Source organism: Cnephaeus nilssonii, assembly GCF_951640355.1.
Source record: "Cnephaeus nilssonii genome assembly, chromosome: 17".
In the NCBI taxonomy this organism is placed as follows: domain Eukaryota; kingdom Metazoa; phylum Chordata; class Mammalia; order Chiroptera; family Vespertilionidae; genus Cnephaeus; species Cnephaeus nilssonii.
Window position 1 is genome coordinate 48,924,590 of NC_137088.1, and position 15,195 is coordinate 48,939,784.

At 43.7% G+C, this 15,195-nt stretch overlaps 1 protein-coding gene across 4 annotated transcripts in view; it reads left to right on the forward strand.

Moving 5' to 3' along the window:
* Nucleotides 1-15,195, forward strand: part of PTPRG (protein tyrosine phosphatase receptor type G) — a 665,484-nt gene that overhangs the window by 384,883 nt on the left and 265,406 nt on the right. For all 4 annotated transcript variants that reach the window (XM_079794570.1, XM_079794568.1, XM_079794567.1 and 1 more), the window contains exon 3: nucleotides 3,408-3,587. In XM_079794570.1, the coding sequence (XP_079650696.1) occupies nucleotides 3,408-3,587 (180 nt within the window). The remainder of the gene's footprint in view (nucleotides 1-3,407; nucleotides 3,588-15,195) is intronic.

Below are 15,195 nucleotides of genomic sequence, written 5' to 3' on the forward strand. Positions count from 1 at the left end.
CACCTTCCAACTCATTTATTTGTGCCAAAAAAAAAATCTTTATGCAAGGCCATGTGCTAGACTAGAAGAAATGTGAACAAGATGGAGAAGGAACCTGTTCTCCTAAAGTAACCACCTAGTGGGGAGACACACACTAAGGGATAGACAGTAAATTGCATAGTAATAAGCTGTCCAGAGGAAACCAGCACTCATTGCCAGGATGGTGCAGACCCGCTGCAGCTGTGCGTTTCTCCCAGAAGCCTCCCCGACGGGGGGTCAAACCTTGATCCGGGGGTTTCAGATGCATTTGTTGAATTAAATACAAACAAAATATTTCTCAACATAGTTGAATGAGAAACTCAACCTAAACTGTTAGACTCTTCGTACTGATATGTTGGCCGTATGTCTCCATCAAGATCTCCTTCCGGCACGAGTCCCAACATGGGAAATTGCTTCAGGCCGTCCAAACTGCCTGTGGTTTCTATCCGGGGCCTCGCTGCCCCTGCCTTGTCGATTCGGTTGCCACGTCAAGAGTCGACGAGCTGTTCAAAATGGGTCCAGCTGCCAAAATGTGAATTTCCTGCTCCTTCAAGCAAGTCAGCGAGGAGAAGCTAAAGTGCGAACGCCTTTTCCTTCTCGTATTAGACGGGCAGAGTCGTTCCTGAGAGAGGAAGGCTTCTTGCTGATTTGTGTCCCTCCCCCCCCCCCAAAAAAAATCTAGGTTTAAGTTAACCACAATCTTTATTTAGTGTCATGTTTTTAACTTAAAAGCATTTATTCAAAGTTTTGAAAAACAAAGCATTCAATACTCTGAGACTTGTGCAACAGCAAATGATTAATGACATACTCCCCAGTCCTTTGTAAAGTGTCTTAACACTGAAGAGATTTATACAGTGTGGACTGGCCGGGGAGCTCCGATGTGAGAGTAGATAATCAATACCCACAAGCCTGGGAAAGGTGTTCTATTTCCTCCACTAATGACATTGGGGTTCTGCAAGGCAAGGGTGTCTGGAGCATGAAGCACTGCAAAGAAGAATTAATTTGAAATCTGAAGTGGAAGATCAGTTTCAATTAAAATTGCATTTGAACGTATATTGGGTGGAAGTGTGAAAGCAAGCATGTAGTCGGCTAAATCTCCAGATTGTTACCAGTGAATAAATGAAGCCACTGGTAGGAGCCCCGATTACGTTTTTATAGAGTGCTGAGTTGTATTTCACCCACGCTAGAAGGTGAGGAGAAGTAATATGGACAGCAAGTTCTTCTCAGGGGTTTCACGGGATCTTTTTTTTATTTGTTTGTTAATTATCAGATGTCTGTGTTTCTATAAGTGATAGGTTCTATGCTTTTTTTCCCCCCATTGCTTCTAATTTTATTGGACTAGTGAGTTTCCAAAAGGCACTACTCTCTCTCACATACACACACGATATGAAAACATTAGTTTCCATATTTTGAAAGCACAGGCCCAATTGTAGCTAACCACCATTTTGGTTAGCCACCAAATATATAAACTTTACATAGTTTTCCATTGTTGTGGGTTTTATTTCGTTTTTCAGTGTTGTGGGTTTTTTTGGCATCCGGAAGAAAATGTAAAGAGTGGTCAGGACAGTTGGAGCCATTCATTAAGGTCCTGTTTCCCCTCCTTTTTTCCTTCAAATATGTTGATGCAACATGAAAGGGAAGTTTTCTGGAACACATACAAATGCACTCAGTTCCTTTATGCCTCATCACAGTCTTCAGGGAATTGGACCAAGGAGCTAAGTGACATGAGTGAGAAGACCTTGATCATTCCAAATTTAGTGGAGTCTTGCAGTAACTACATGGTGCAGTTAGCTTTTGCTAGAGAGTGTTATGGCACTTGTAAATGATTTTGAAAAGTGCCCCAAGGTTGATAAGGCTTTGCCAATCATTGGACAAGTTTTTCTCTGATGGTCTCCTTTATCTTATTGTTTGGATGAGGATTAGGGAAAGGACCCAGGCATAGAATGAGACCAGAGTTACCGTATTTTCCTGTGTATAAGACGACTTTTTAACCCAGGAAAATCTTCTATACGCCCAGTCGTCTTATACGCCGGAAAATACGGGTAATTGCCAGATAGCAAGACTGAATCATATTTAGAGAGCTACTTCAATTGTTCTTGCAGCCATGAAGCTTCCATTAGCATGACCAAAAAGATTTTCTGTGTCTGTCCCTTTTTACATGGTTCCACTGTTTATATCACTTGTGAGCTCAATCAGACTTCTGGGGATGGGGAAACCCATCGCAAATAAGTATGTGGTGGTGGGTTGGGCACAGGTTTGGGCTCTTATTTAGTAGTTGAGAGACTTACCATGAGGTATTTTTGTGGTCCATCATGCATGGCTAGGTATAGAGCAAGGCTCAAAAATATGGGTTGTTGGATGGGTTTGTCTCATCTCCTAAAATCACTTTGGCCATTACCCTCTTCTGTCTGAGATGTGAAGGAATGTAAGGCTAAAGAACCCAGGAGCACATGTGCGTGTACCTGTATGTGTATACACACAGTACACTTCATTGAGTGGGCAGCCTAATGCGATCTTCTAAATATTGTAAAGTTTAGACTTCACTTTGTATTAAACTCTGAAGAGATTTATTGTGATCTTTCTAGCAAAGGAATTTTTCTTTTTTTTCCAACAAGGTACTCCTGGTTTGTCATGACAAGAAAGTTAAAGATCGGAGACAGAAAAATCTCAGAGCTAGTAATCAACTTAATAGACATCGCCCCCAGCAGAGTTCATTTGCTCATGGGGCAGAGAAACATGTGCAGTGTGTTTTCCTGTTCCTCACTGGTACCCATCAGGGCCAGCGTTAGAGTTGCATTCTCTTCCTTTATTTCTGAGTCTTTATCCGAGTGCTGCGTCTAACCTGAAGGTAACCTCAGCCCCATCTCCCGTGATGGAGGGGGATTGAGGAGAGTGCATGCCTTAATCCAGCAGTGCACAAACTCGGGCCAAAGTGAGCAATCTTTCAGTTAGCCAAGGAAAACCCTGTCATTGCCTACATTGTTCGTGATGCTTCTTGTCCAGTATTGTGTTCCTTTCACTTTTAACGTTTTCCTTTTCCAGTTCAGTAACTCCCAGAAACTAAGAAGAGAATTGTGTTTTGTGTTTCCTGGTGAATAACTCTGACAGCCTTTCTGTTCAACTCTTTTAATCTGATCACCGATAAAGTTAGCAAATATTTGATGACAAATCACAAACCCAGCTATCTTAAGTCACTTATCTTTTCTGAAGTCTTCCTACCCCATCGAGCAAAGGACTTGGATCCACAGTTTCCAATGCACTGACGTCTTGGGAGCGGGAACATGTAGGAAAATGTACCGTGAGAGATGCAGGACTTGGCTTCCTATTTCCTATTTGTTCCATCGCTGACCATTGAGCCCTGAGGATTGAAGTATTGTTTTCTTTCACAGGTGCCTATGGGCCTGAGCACTGGGTGACGTCCAGTGTCAGCTGCGGGGGCCATCACCAGTCTCCCATAGACATTTTAGACCAGCATGCTCGAGTCGGCGAGGAGTACCAGGAGCTGCAACTTGATGGCTTCGACAATGAGTCTTCTAACAAAACCTGGATGAAAAACACAGGGAAAACAGGTAGAACATGTCTTTACCTGTCCACAAACAACATGAAATGTTGCTGGATGTCTCCCTGAAGTACTGCACAGAACTATAGAGAATGTATAGCTTAGCGAGAGCTTTACAAGCAGCCCTTAGTTAGAGAAACAGCCTCTTGCTTTACTAGCTGTGTGATTTGGGCAAATACATTGACCACTCTGTGCCTCAGATTTTAAAAATATGATACATGTGGATAATAAAATTGTATCAGCCTCATAGGGTTGTAAGGATTAAATGAGTCAATATATGTAAAAAATATAGAATGGACTTTCAAAAATCTGTTCTGTCCAATATGGTGGCCATTGGCCACATGTGGATATTTAATTTTAAATTTTAATTCATTTAAAATAAGTAAGATTAAAATTTACTACTCCGGTTTTATTAGCCTAATATTGCCTCTCCCTACCAAGTTTTCTTAGGTTGTCCATTTGCAATGTTGTAAAGCAGAGATGATACACATTTAAATCTTTGTGGGGTGTTTTTTTTAGGTGAATTCACTTCACTTATTTATTTTTTCCAGGCTTATTGAAATATAACTGACATATAACATTATGCCTATTTATTTATTTGTGGGTTTTTTTTGTTTGTTTGTTTTGTTTTTGCTGTTGTTGTTAATCCTCACCTGAGGATATTTTTCCATTGATTTTTAGAGAGAACAGAAGAGAGGGTGAGAGACAGAGAGATAGAAACGTTGATATGAGAGAAACCTATCTTTTTTACCCAGCCCCCCAACCCTAAGCCTTTACCCTAAGGCTTTAATCCATTTCAAATTAATTTTTGTGAGTGGTATAGGTAGGGGTTCATATTCATTCCTTGCATGTGAGTATCCCATTTTCCCATCATCTTTTATTAAAGAAACTATCCTGTCCACATTGAATATTCTTGGCTCCTTTGTCAAATATTAGTTGACTGTATATGCGTGGGTTTATTTCTGGCCTCTAGATTCTGTTGTTTGTCTGTTTGATTACCATACTATTTGATTACTGTAGCTTTTTGGTATAGTTTGAAATTAGGAAGTATAATACTTCCATCTCTGTTCTTTTTTATCAGGGTTGTTTTAGCTATTTGGGATCATTTTTGATTCTATAGGAATTTTAGGATTGTTTTTATTATTTCTGTGAGAAATGCTGTCAGGATTTTGATAGGGATTGCATTGAATCTGTATAGCCCTGTGAATAGTTTTTCACTAGCCACATTTCAGGTGCTCAGTGGCCACATAGCTACCTTAATCATATCATGTAGCACAGATAGAGAGCATTCTATCATTGCAGAAATTTCTACTGGACAATGCTGTGCAAGTGCACAAATTAAAATAAAATTTTTGGCCCGGCCAGTATGACACAGTGTTGACCCAGGAATCATGAGGTCATGGCTCAATTCCCAAGTTGTGGGCTCGATCCCCAGTAGGGGGCGTGCAGGAGGCAGATGACCTATGATGTTTCTCTCTCATCGATGTTTCCATCTTTCTATCCCTCTTCCTTCCTCTCTCTATAAAAATCAATATAAACATTTTTAAAAAAATTCTTATGTTCTTTGAGATATTGCTTTGTTGGTGTTTCATACCACATTAGAATACATATGAACATTTCGTCATCCCCTTGGTGGTCTCATCCTTCAGACCAGCAATTTGATTCTCTTGTTTCTTTTACCCACTTCTGTGAATTGGGCTTTGGGCTCTGTGAATATGAAACATCATATTTTCACCATTTCTAATGCAAAGAGCTGGCTCCCTCTTAGTCACTATTATATAACTACTAGAGGCCTGGTGCATGAAATTCGTGCATGGGTGGGGTCCCTAGGCCTGGCCAGTGATCAGGGCCGATCGGGACCTTCCTTCCAGCTGCTGGCTGCTGGCTGCTGGCTGGGGCCTGCTGGACAGAGGTGTGGGGGAGACTGTAGGAGGTTGGCTGGCTGCGGGGAGGGACCAGAAGAGGTTGGCTGACCATGGGAGGTTGACTGTGGGAGTGTACTGACCACCAGGGGGTAGCTCCTGCATTGAGCGCCTGCCCCCTGGTGGTCAGTGCATGTCATAGTGACCGGTCATTCCAGTCGCTTAGGCTTTTATATATATATATTACAGGTTGAAGTAGCAGAGTATGCTTTGCTGTGCCCCACTGTCTGGGCTGAAAACAAACATTGGGATCTTAAGATACATCTCTGCATAGTGCTACCTAGGCTTTTGTTGGTGCTTAAGATATGCTTCATATCTTAATTCTGAACTCTTATAACCCTAACTCCTTAAAACAAACATGTGTGCTCTCGCTGTCGCTCTCTCCTTCCCTCTCCATCTTTCTCTCTCTCTCTCTCTCTCTCTCTCTCTCTCTCTCTCTCTCTCTCTCCCCCTCTCTCCCTCTCTCTCTCCCCCCCCCCCCCCACACACACAGTGATTCCTTTGTTCTTACCTCTTTAGGAGCCCTGGCTGCCGGAAGCCCTTCTGCCTGGCTAAAGTGACTTCACCATCAGCCCCTTGGTCCCATTCATGTTGTGGATCACAGCATTACTTTTTCCTTTAACCTAACTGGCTACATGTGCAACTTTTAGGGTCCATTTTCTTTCTCCAAAGCAGCATTTGTCTGAGATTATCCGTGGTTGGTTGCTTTAGGTTGGCCTGATCTGCTCATAGAATTGCTCCCCAATCACTCAGCACAATGGTTCCTGGCTCTGGGCACTTTTTCATAATGTCCCCATAAACAGTTCCCCTTCCTGCTTTTTGAGCAGGCCACCCTGTCCTGTCCTGGTTTCACCCATTTGAGTAGCTTTTCAGCACAAACATGTGAACTTGTATGTTATTTGTGCACAACTTTTCATGCTGCACCCTCCACTCTCCCAATGGAGATGCGTGCCTGTTGTTACAATTTGGAATTTCTCTACCAGTGGTCCTGCTTTGTATTTCACATAGGAGTGTCCTTTGGAGAACTGTGATGGGCGAGTGACCCCTCAGACTACCTGAATGCGGTGGATGGGAGCTTGGCCACATGATATAATCAGATCTTGGAGCTGAGCGCCACCTCAGTGCCACATCTTGGAAGCCTGCCAAGGCCAATTCACTGGGCTCTCTGATCTGGTTTTCTACTTGACTTGCGATGCTTGACAGCCTTCTGCAAAGATAACACATTCCTCTTACAGCTTTCAGCTTGGGATCTCCGGTGACAGGTTTTAGCCGAGTAGAGGGCTCCCTCAATGCAAGTTGATTCATGACCTTGGTCTTCCAGGGGCTGATGATCAATCAGTCTGTCACTCTGCTGGCTTCCTGGAGTGATCCACAACTTGTTGCGTGTCTACGAGTGCCGAGTGCTGGTGCTTGATCTGATTTTAGACTCAGCTGTCCAAAAAGAGCAAACTCAGTCTCAGAAACGTCAGAAGCACGGCGCTGAGAAGTAGAAAGAAATCCTTGTTTCTTCCCAAACTGTACTTATTCCTATGAAATTCATGAAATCCAACTAGATGGGCCAATATCTCATAAATAATCTATGGGGGTGGCCTTTTTAAAGTGGCAACCATTAAAAGGCAATTTTGAACAGGGACATGGAATTGTTTTCCCAGAAAGATTTCAGCATATGGTGGTTCAGAAACTTGGGTGCAGAGATCAACCTGCTTTGTTCTTTGTATTTATTTGATAAGCACAAACCTGAAAATCTTTTCTCATTTTGTAAACTTTAAAGAGTCAAGTGAGTTCATAAATTTTCCAGTATTTTAGAGAAATGACGATTCATTTGCTTTGTCTGTTAGGCACGGAATGCGTAAGTTCAGGTGAATGACTAGCCACATGTGGTTCAAGGTGCGGTGTGTCTAAATTAAAAGGGGAGGTTGCGCCCTAGCTGGTTTGGCTCAGTGGATAGAGCATTGGCGTATGGACTTAAGGGTCCCGAGTTCAATTCCGGTCAAGGGCACATGCCAGGGTTGCATGCTCGATCCCCAGTAGGAGGGGGTATGCAGGAATCAGCCGATCAATGATTCTCTCTCATCATTAATGTTTCTATCTCTCTCCCCCTCTCCCTTCTTCTCTCTGAAATCATAAAAATGTATTTAAAAACCAAAAATAAAATAAAGGGGGAGATTGCTAATATTACAGTGGGTAGTATTGACAGGCAGCCTGAAGAATATCAGTTTAAAAACACAACTGTTATTGTACTGTAGTTTTTTAAGATGTTACCATTTGTAGAAACTAGATAAGGAGACACAGGTCCTCTATTATTTCTTACAACTGCATGTGAATCTACAGTTATCAGAAAAATTAAGACTTTAATGAATAAAACCCCATGTCATAAGCCACATGGCCTGTCTTTGTTACAGTCATTGATTTTATATCTAAGTTGCCTGCTTAGATGAAGAAAAAACTTTAATCATTAATTTTTAAGCAACACATTTTTCTTTTCCAAATGTCTTTTCTTGAAACTTGTACTTTTAGAAAATAAATTAAGGAAGTAGTATTTGTTTCTTCTGATGGAAATTTACAGGCCACTTATCTGTAAAATAGACTGTCTTTTGGATATTAAAATATGAATTTAGAAAGTTAATATTTAAAGCGGCTTAGTGCATACAGACAGTAACTCCCCCATAAAACAGCTTTAGGGCTCCTATCTGTCTTCCCCGGGGCGGGTGCTATATATCCAGTCCAGCATAATCAATGGAGCAAGTGGGTTGCAGGTAGCCCACTTCTCAAAAGTTGTCTAAAATATCTTTACAAGACAGATAGCATCTCTCTATTTCTTCCCGAGGAGCCATAACTGTCTCTTGTGCCAGTTCTCATTCGATTTCATCTGAAGTTATTTTCCTTTCATTTTTGTGGAATGAAAAGATAATGCATTCATCAAGAACAGTTCAAGATAATCTTGCTGTTTCTAGCATTAGCTTATAGCCAAGGATCACAACTCAAGACTTAGACGATGTTTCTGATGTATTTCATAAGCCATGGCCTCCTATGCATTTTAACCATTTGAGGGCTTTTGGGTTTGTTTGTTTTTTGGGTTTTTTACTACTTTTTCTTTCATCCCACACAAAGAGCAAATAGTAAATGCATTTGTCATAATGCATGTTACTTCTACTTTCCCACTTGCTATTTGTCCTCTCTCTCTCTCTCTCTCTCTCTCTCTCTCTCTCTCTCTCTCTCTCTCTCTCTCCCCCTCTCTCCCTCTCTCCCTCTCTCCCTCTCTCCCTCTCCCTCTCCTGCATTTTCTCCTGTTAGACAAATGCCATTACCACAGTGACTGGCTTACATGGATCAAGAAATAGTTGCTGACATTAATACAGTAGATCCGTGGTGTGGAAACTGGGTGTGGATTAATAGGTCAGGAACCATGTCCTAGACAGTGGTCAGCAAACTCATTAGTCAACAGAGCCAAATATCAACAGTACAACGATTGAAATTTCTTTTGAGAGCCAATTTTTTTATACTTAAACTTCTTCTAACGCCACTTTTTCAAAATAGACTCGCCCAGGCCCTGGTATTTTGTGGAAGAGCCACACTCAAGGGGCCAAAGAGCCGCATGTGGCTCTCAAGCCGCAGTTTGCCGACCACGGTCCTAGTATGTTAATGAGCCCAGAAAATGTAGACAAGGTTTAGAGGGCTGTCACATTCACTTTATTTTACCTGGCCTTTGGAACTTTTTTTTTTTTTAATCCTTACTCAAGGATACGGTTCTCCTTGATTCGGGAGAGAGAGGAAAGGAGAGGGAGAGGAAGGGATAATAGGAGAAAGGGAGAGAGAGAGAAACATCAATTGGTTGCCTCCCACTCGCCCCCCGGGGATTGAATGCAAACGGGGTATGTGCCTTGACTGGGAATCAACCCCGCTACTTTTTGGTGCAGGGGACAATGCATCAACCAACTGAGCCACACTGGCCAGGGATGGCCCCTGGAACTGTTATCATACAGTAGCACTTAAGACCCCACGGACTTAACCTAAGAAATGCAAGCCATTTTGGGCTGGTATAAAGATATAATTATAAGATCTTAACCTCAGTTTCCATGTGCTACTGCCTTAATTCAGCATGTGACCCCTGCCCTTGTGCAAGGAGCGTTTGGCCCTGTGCCTCTGCCCGTCCACACGGCAAGGTTCCTCCAGGGCACGTCAAGGCCGGGCATTCAAGGAAACCGTTGCGGGCCCCTGAGGTTCGCAGCTGAAGCTCACAGTGGCCTCTGCTGCCCTGGAGGTCAGTGTTCTGCCGCCAGGTGGGGACACTGATGCAGGTCTGAGGGTCAGCGCTGAAGGCCACTGTGAGCACATTCCAGGGCCGTCGGTGGCCGTCTCCGTGAGGCCTGATTTCGCCCAAGTTGATGCACCTGAATGCTTAGCTCTCACTCAAGATGCAACTGCCCAAGGGTAACGCGCGGAAAAGCCGTTAGCAATCTTGAAATTGGTAAGGAGGGAGTCTAGGACAGCGATTTTCAACGGGTGTGCCACAGGCAGTTTTAAAACATGCGGTTCCTTACTATTTAGTTAGGGGCACTGCCCTCTTTTCTCTTGGATTATCAAATAAAAAAATGACCACAGCCAACACAATAATAGCCATTCGATGTGAATGAGTCAACAGTATACCAATGTGGGGGGGAAGGGGAGTAGGGTGGAGGGAGTCAATGGGGGAGGGGGAGGGGACATCTGTAATACATTCAACAATAAAGATTAAAAATAAAAATATAAACAAAAATAGGAAAAAAAGAAAAAGTATACCCTTTTTGTGTCAGATGGGCAAAAAATAGACTATATTTTCTGTTTTGCTACAGAGTGTTAGTAATTAGCTGCTGCGTGCCATGAGACGCGAAAGGGTGCCGCTCGCTGGTGGGAAAGTCTCTGGGTGGCGTGTTTGTCTTCCCATTGGGTTTGCTCTTTCTGTTCCTATTCTGTTGATGGTCGAGATGTGGGTCTCTCCTTGTATCTCCACGAGCGTCCACTTCTTTGCTGTTTCCTTCTCTTGTCCTTCCCCCTATGTCTCTGGAATGCCCCTCCCCTGTCCATCTCCTGCTCTCACTCTTTACTCCTCTCTTTGGTCCCTTCTCTCTCTGTTTCCTGTCTTCCTCCCTTCCATCTGGCAACTAATGAGAACCAGAGTTGTAAAAGCGTTTTTACTTCCTGTATTTATGGACTGGAGATTGTGATGTTGGTGGGGAGTATGTTCTCATTTCATTAAAACCTCTCTATCCCTGACATATTGATGGGGAGGGCCTGGGTGGTTGAAATACACATGGGTCCCCAAATATATGTTCTTGGAGTTTCCAAATATGTTTGATATCAAACCATGGAATTAGTTTCATTCTGTTGTTCTCCCCCCGCCCCCCTCGGCCCAGTTCTGAATGATCCTTCATAGGTGTAAATGTGGGCACTGAAGTTGGACTTGAACATCTAAATTCAATTTTAAGACTCGTTCTTCTTTGGGGGCATGCTAAGTGTGCTTGGCTCTTCACTTTTCAGATTTTCCTATTTTAAATGTCTTAATTTTTAGGTCTCTTCATCCTATTACTGTTCAGTCTTGCCTGAACCCCGGATTTTAAATCAGAGCTATTTCACGGGGCCTCTTTTTGGCGAGACACACTCTGAGGTTTGTTTCATGTTTGCTAAGCTCATGTCCTTCCTCTCATTCCCACAGCTCCAGGCCCTGCATTCACATGATAGAAACTAATTTCTGGGTAAACAGAAGTCTAATTTACCAATTACATCATGGGAAGACAAGTGCTATATTGCACAGATAGACTTTTGTAAATTTAGAATTTTGAGGGTTATTTCTAAAGCCCATCTTCCTTTGTGGGGCACAGAACCCTCTGCCAGACTGTCATCTGCCTTATCTTCTATGATTAAAGCGTCACTTTGTTCATCTTGCTCCGTTTAGTGTTGAGTTCACCCAGACCCAGGATAACCCTGCGATGTGACCTCGCTTGGGATCTGAGCTTGTTCCAACTCCCCAGGCCCAGCCTCTCTACCAAATGACTGCGGTAACTTCCATCCAGGGCTGCTTTCCCCAGGCCTGCTCCACCAGGCAGCCAGAATACTCTCCTTAATTTTAATCTAATCACATCTCTGTCTCTCGCTCCCTATCATATCAAGGCTTTTCTCTCAGCCATTTCTCTTGGGGATAAAGACAGACTGCTCACTGTTCCCGCCTCATTCTCTAGTCTCTAGTTTATTCTCTGGGCAGTATTCACCCTGACCTCCTACTTACTTCCCCTGCCACAGGGCCTTTGCATGAGCTCCTGGCTGGTCAGCACTGCCCAACATGGCTCCTTTAATTCTCAGGGGATTCCATCACTCCTTCTCCTGTCTGGGGTTGGAAGTTCGCCTGTCACCACCTGTGCCACTTGCAGGTCTGCATCTGTTGGTTGAGTTGTTGCGTCCTATCCTTCCTACCAACCACATACTTCATGAGGCGGGTGCTGGGTCTGACTTATTTACCTTTGGTTCCCTAGTAATTACTGGTCAACACTTGGAAAAGTAAATATCTGTGCCCCCAGGGAAGTGAGGAGAAGGCTGGAGTTAGAGCTCATGTGTCTTGACATCCAAGTCAAAGTGTTTCCCTTTTCACCAGGGACCCAACGTGTCCCCCGGCGGACAGGGTATTGTGGGTGGTCTGGGCCCCATGCTTCAGGTCCGATAATGGTAGTCTCTTCCCAACTTAGTGTTAAAAACTGGTCACAGACGGTGGAGGTAAGATATTAAGAAGCTCGTTTTCTGTCTCATGAATTTTTATTTAACTTCTGACACCTGCTGCTGTTGACTGAGATTTTGTTGTGAACATGTGTTTAGCCCACATTACATAGACATGTTGAGCTAAATTTGTAAGCGCTTGGTGGGTGCCCTGCAAAGCATGCCACGAATGCGAGGTCCTCATCCTCCCTTCAAGCTCAGGAGGCAACTAAATTCTTTTCCATGGTGAGACTCTACCTGCCCCTTCCCCTGCCCCTGCTCCTGCCCTGCCCTGCCCCTGTCCCTGTCCCTGCTCCTGCCCCTGCCCCTGTCCCTGCCCCTACCCCTACCCCTACCTCTGTCCCTGTCCCTGCCCTGCCCCTGCCTCTACCCCTACCCCAACCCCTACCCCTGTCCTGCCCCTGCCCCTGGGCACAGCAGTTTCACATGATAAGGCCCTAGACATGGGGATGTGTGGAAGCTACAGCTCCTCTCCCCAGGGTGATAACCTTTCTAAGGAGCACAGCAAATGCAATCTTTATGCCATAAAGTCCCGTGTGAATTACTGTTCTGAACGGTCTGCCTAAGTCAACCCTTGCGATCTCATGGCAGATGAGTGAGGTTACTACTGTACTTTTTCTGTTTTGTGGAACTAGACCGAGGCACCAAGGACTGCAGCACGTTTTCCACAACTGGACAGTGGTCAGTCTAGACTCAAATTCAGACTCGCTGGGTCTAGAGTCTAGCTCGCTCTCTTTCTCTCTCTTTCTCTCTCTTTCTCTCTCTCTCTCTCTCTCTCTCTCTCTCTCTCTCTGCCCCTCTCTCCCTCTCTCTCCATATATATATATATATATATATATATATATATATATATATATATGCTCAGAATTTTACTTTCTGGGTCAGGAGAGTGCAGCCTGAGTCCGTGGGTAGCTAGGAGATGGGCTTGGTCTCTGGGTTAAGGAATCCTGAATTTGAAGCCCAAGCTCTTCCCACGCCCTCCATCCTCTGGTTTGGTGTAATCACAACCCATGCTAGCAGTTTAAGAGCTGGAGGGCCTAGTTCTAGAAAGTTCACTCCCAGGTACCTTTCCTTCCCCCGCTCCTATCCCATTGTTCTTCAGTCTTTAGCTGTTGCGAGTTAGCTTCCCAATCGTCACCTTATCCAAATTCAACTCTTACTGCTGTTTTAAAATTTAAATGTTTACTTCAGTTCACTCACATTATTTTAAATGAACAAATTGATTTTAAGAGAAAACTTTTGATCAGCACCATAAAGGGAAAACCTATGCTATATGGCATGGATAGACTTACGTAAAAAATGTCTATAATCAATGAAAATAAGTCATATTTACCACAGTTAGTAAGTTCTAGCATAATATCTACTCTTCGGTGGAAGGTGGAAATGAGTGAGCATCAGGTGAGTGAGGAGGACATATTAGCACCACATTAGGATGTTATTTTCCTTGATGTGACTCTTGGATAGGAGTAATAAAGAAAAGGAAAACCACTTTCCTCTGGGTTTTACTGATCTCAGAACATCTCCTCAGCACTTAAGATCTCCTCCCAGAGTGTGGGCCCCTCCTCCCCGGTGTGCCCCGGCCCGGCACACTGCTCACCGTATGGCTTTACCATTTCGCTCCCTGAACATGGAGCGGATTCCTGTGTGGTCATGCCCTGCTGGGCTTGAGCTCGTCCACATTTCGAGAAATGAGCTTGACAGTCACCGCCATGGAGTGTGTGCACGCTGAGTGTCTGTCACTGTGCTACATGCTTCCCGCGTGGGATTTCTCGGCGGGATTTCCTCCAGGTCTGATTGCCAGAGAGGCACTGTTTGGACAGTCTCGGAAGCCGAGGCCCAGAGGACTGGGGCAGCTCCCCAAGGTCACACCACTTACGTGACAGGATTGGACTCCAGCCCAGGCCTGTCCATCCCCTGAGCTCATGGTGCCCAGTACCCCTGTGCTCTGAGGTGACTGCCTTTGGTGCATTTGGTGTGGAAACAGAGCCCTGTCATCAGTGGTCATCAGGAAGTTGTTCCACAGCAGCTGGGAAGTTCTCTGTTCCCAGTTTCATCTGTGAACAAAAATATTAGCCACTTTCCGAGCGGGGTGTGTGCATGTAGCATGCCGTGTGCTCCAGTGAGAAGTACTGTGAAATGAAAAATGAGATTAATGTTTCAGATTGTACGGTTTCCTAATTATGCTTTAATTATTCATATAAAACAAGTAAAATGACCCCTGACAGAGACATAAATGATTTAGGTAAAATCAAATATTAATAAGATGCTGCGTGTCCCTGGGTGTATTGTAACAGATGCACTCAAAATGCTTTACCTTCGTCCTTCGGATGTAAAATATGATCTATAGGATTTATAGCAGACTGAGAGTAATCAGTGGTATTGAAGACACTGCTGAGCTAATTCCTATGCATTTTGGCTTTGAAACTAAAGGTGTATGACTAGTTTAATATTATATTTTAGTTTCTAAAATATCATATTGTATTTTAGAGATCACCAAGTGACACCCCCCCCCCCCGTTTTTGTTTCTGCACTTTTTTTAGTGGTTGAAAAAACAATCAAAAGGATGATAATATTTCATGACACATGAAAATATATCCAAATTGCAGTGTGGATAAATAAAGTTTTATTCAGCATATCCTGACCCATTCACTTATGTAGTATGTTTGGCTACAAAGATGAGGTTGAGTAGTTGCAACAGGAACCATAGAGCCCAGAAAGCCTTAAATATTTCCCATCCCACCCTTTACAGGAACAGTTTTCCAGCTCTTGTTCTAAAGCTCGTGTAGCGTGCCCTAAAGGGGGAGCAGTCCCTTGGTGTGTTAAATCAGCATAAGAAACACTTGCATTTTATTCTTTAATTTGCAATCCCACTAACTGAACAGTCATTGTATATTTTTCAGAAGTTCGAGAAATACTGCCTTTTGAAATGCCATAAAAAAGGGGTTTATATGA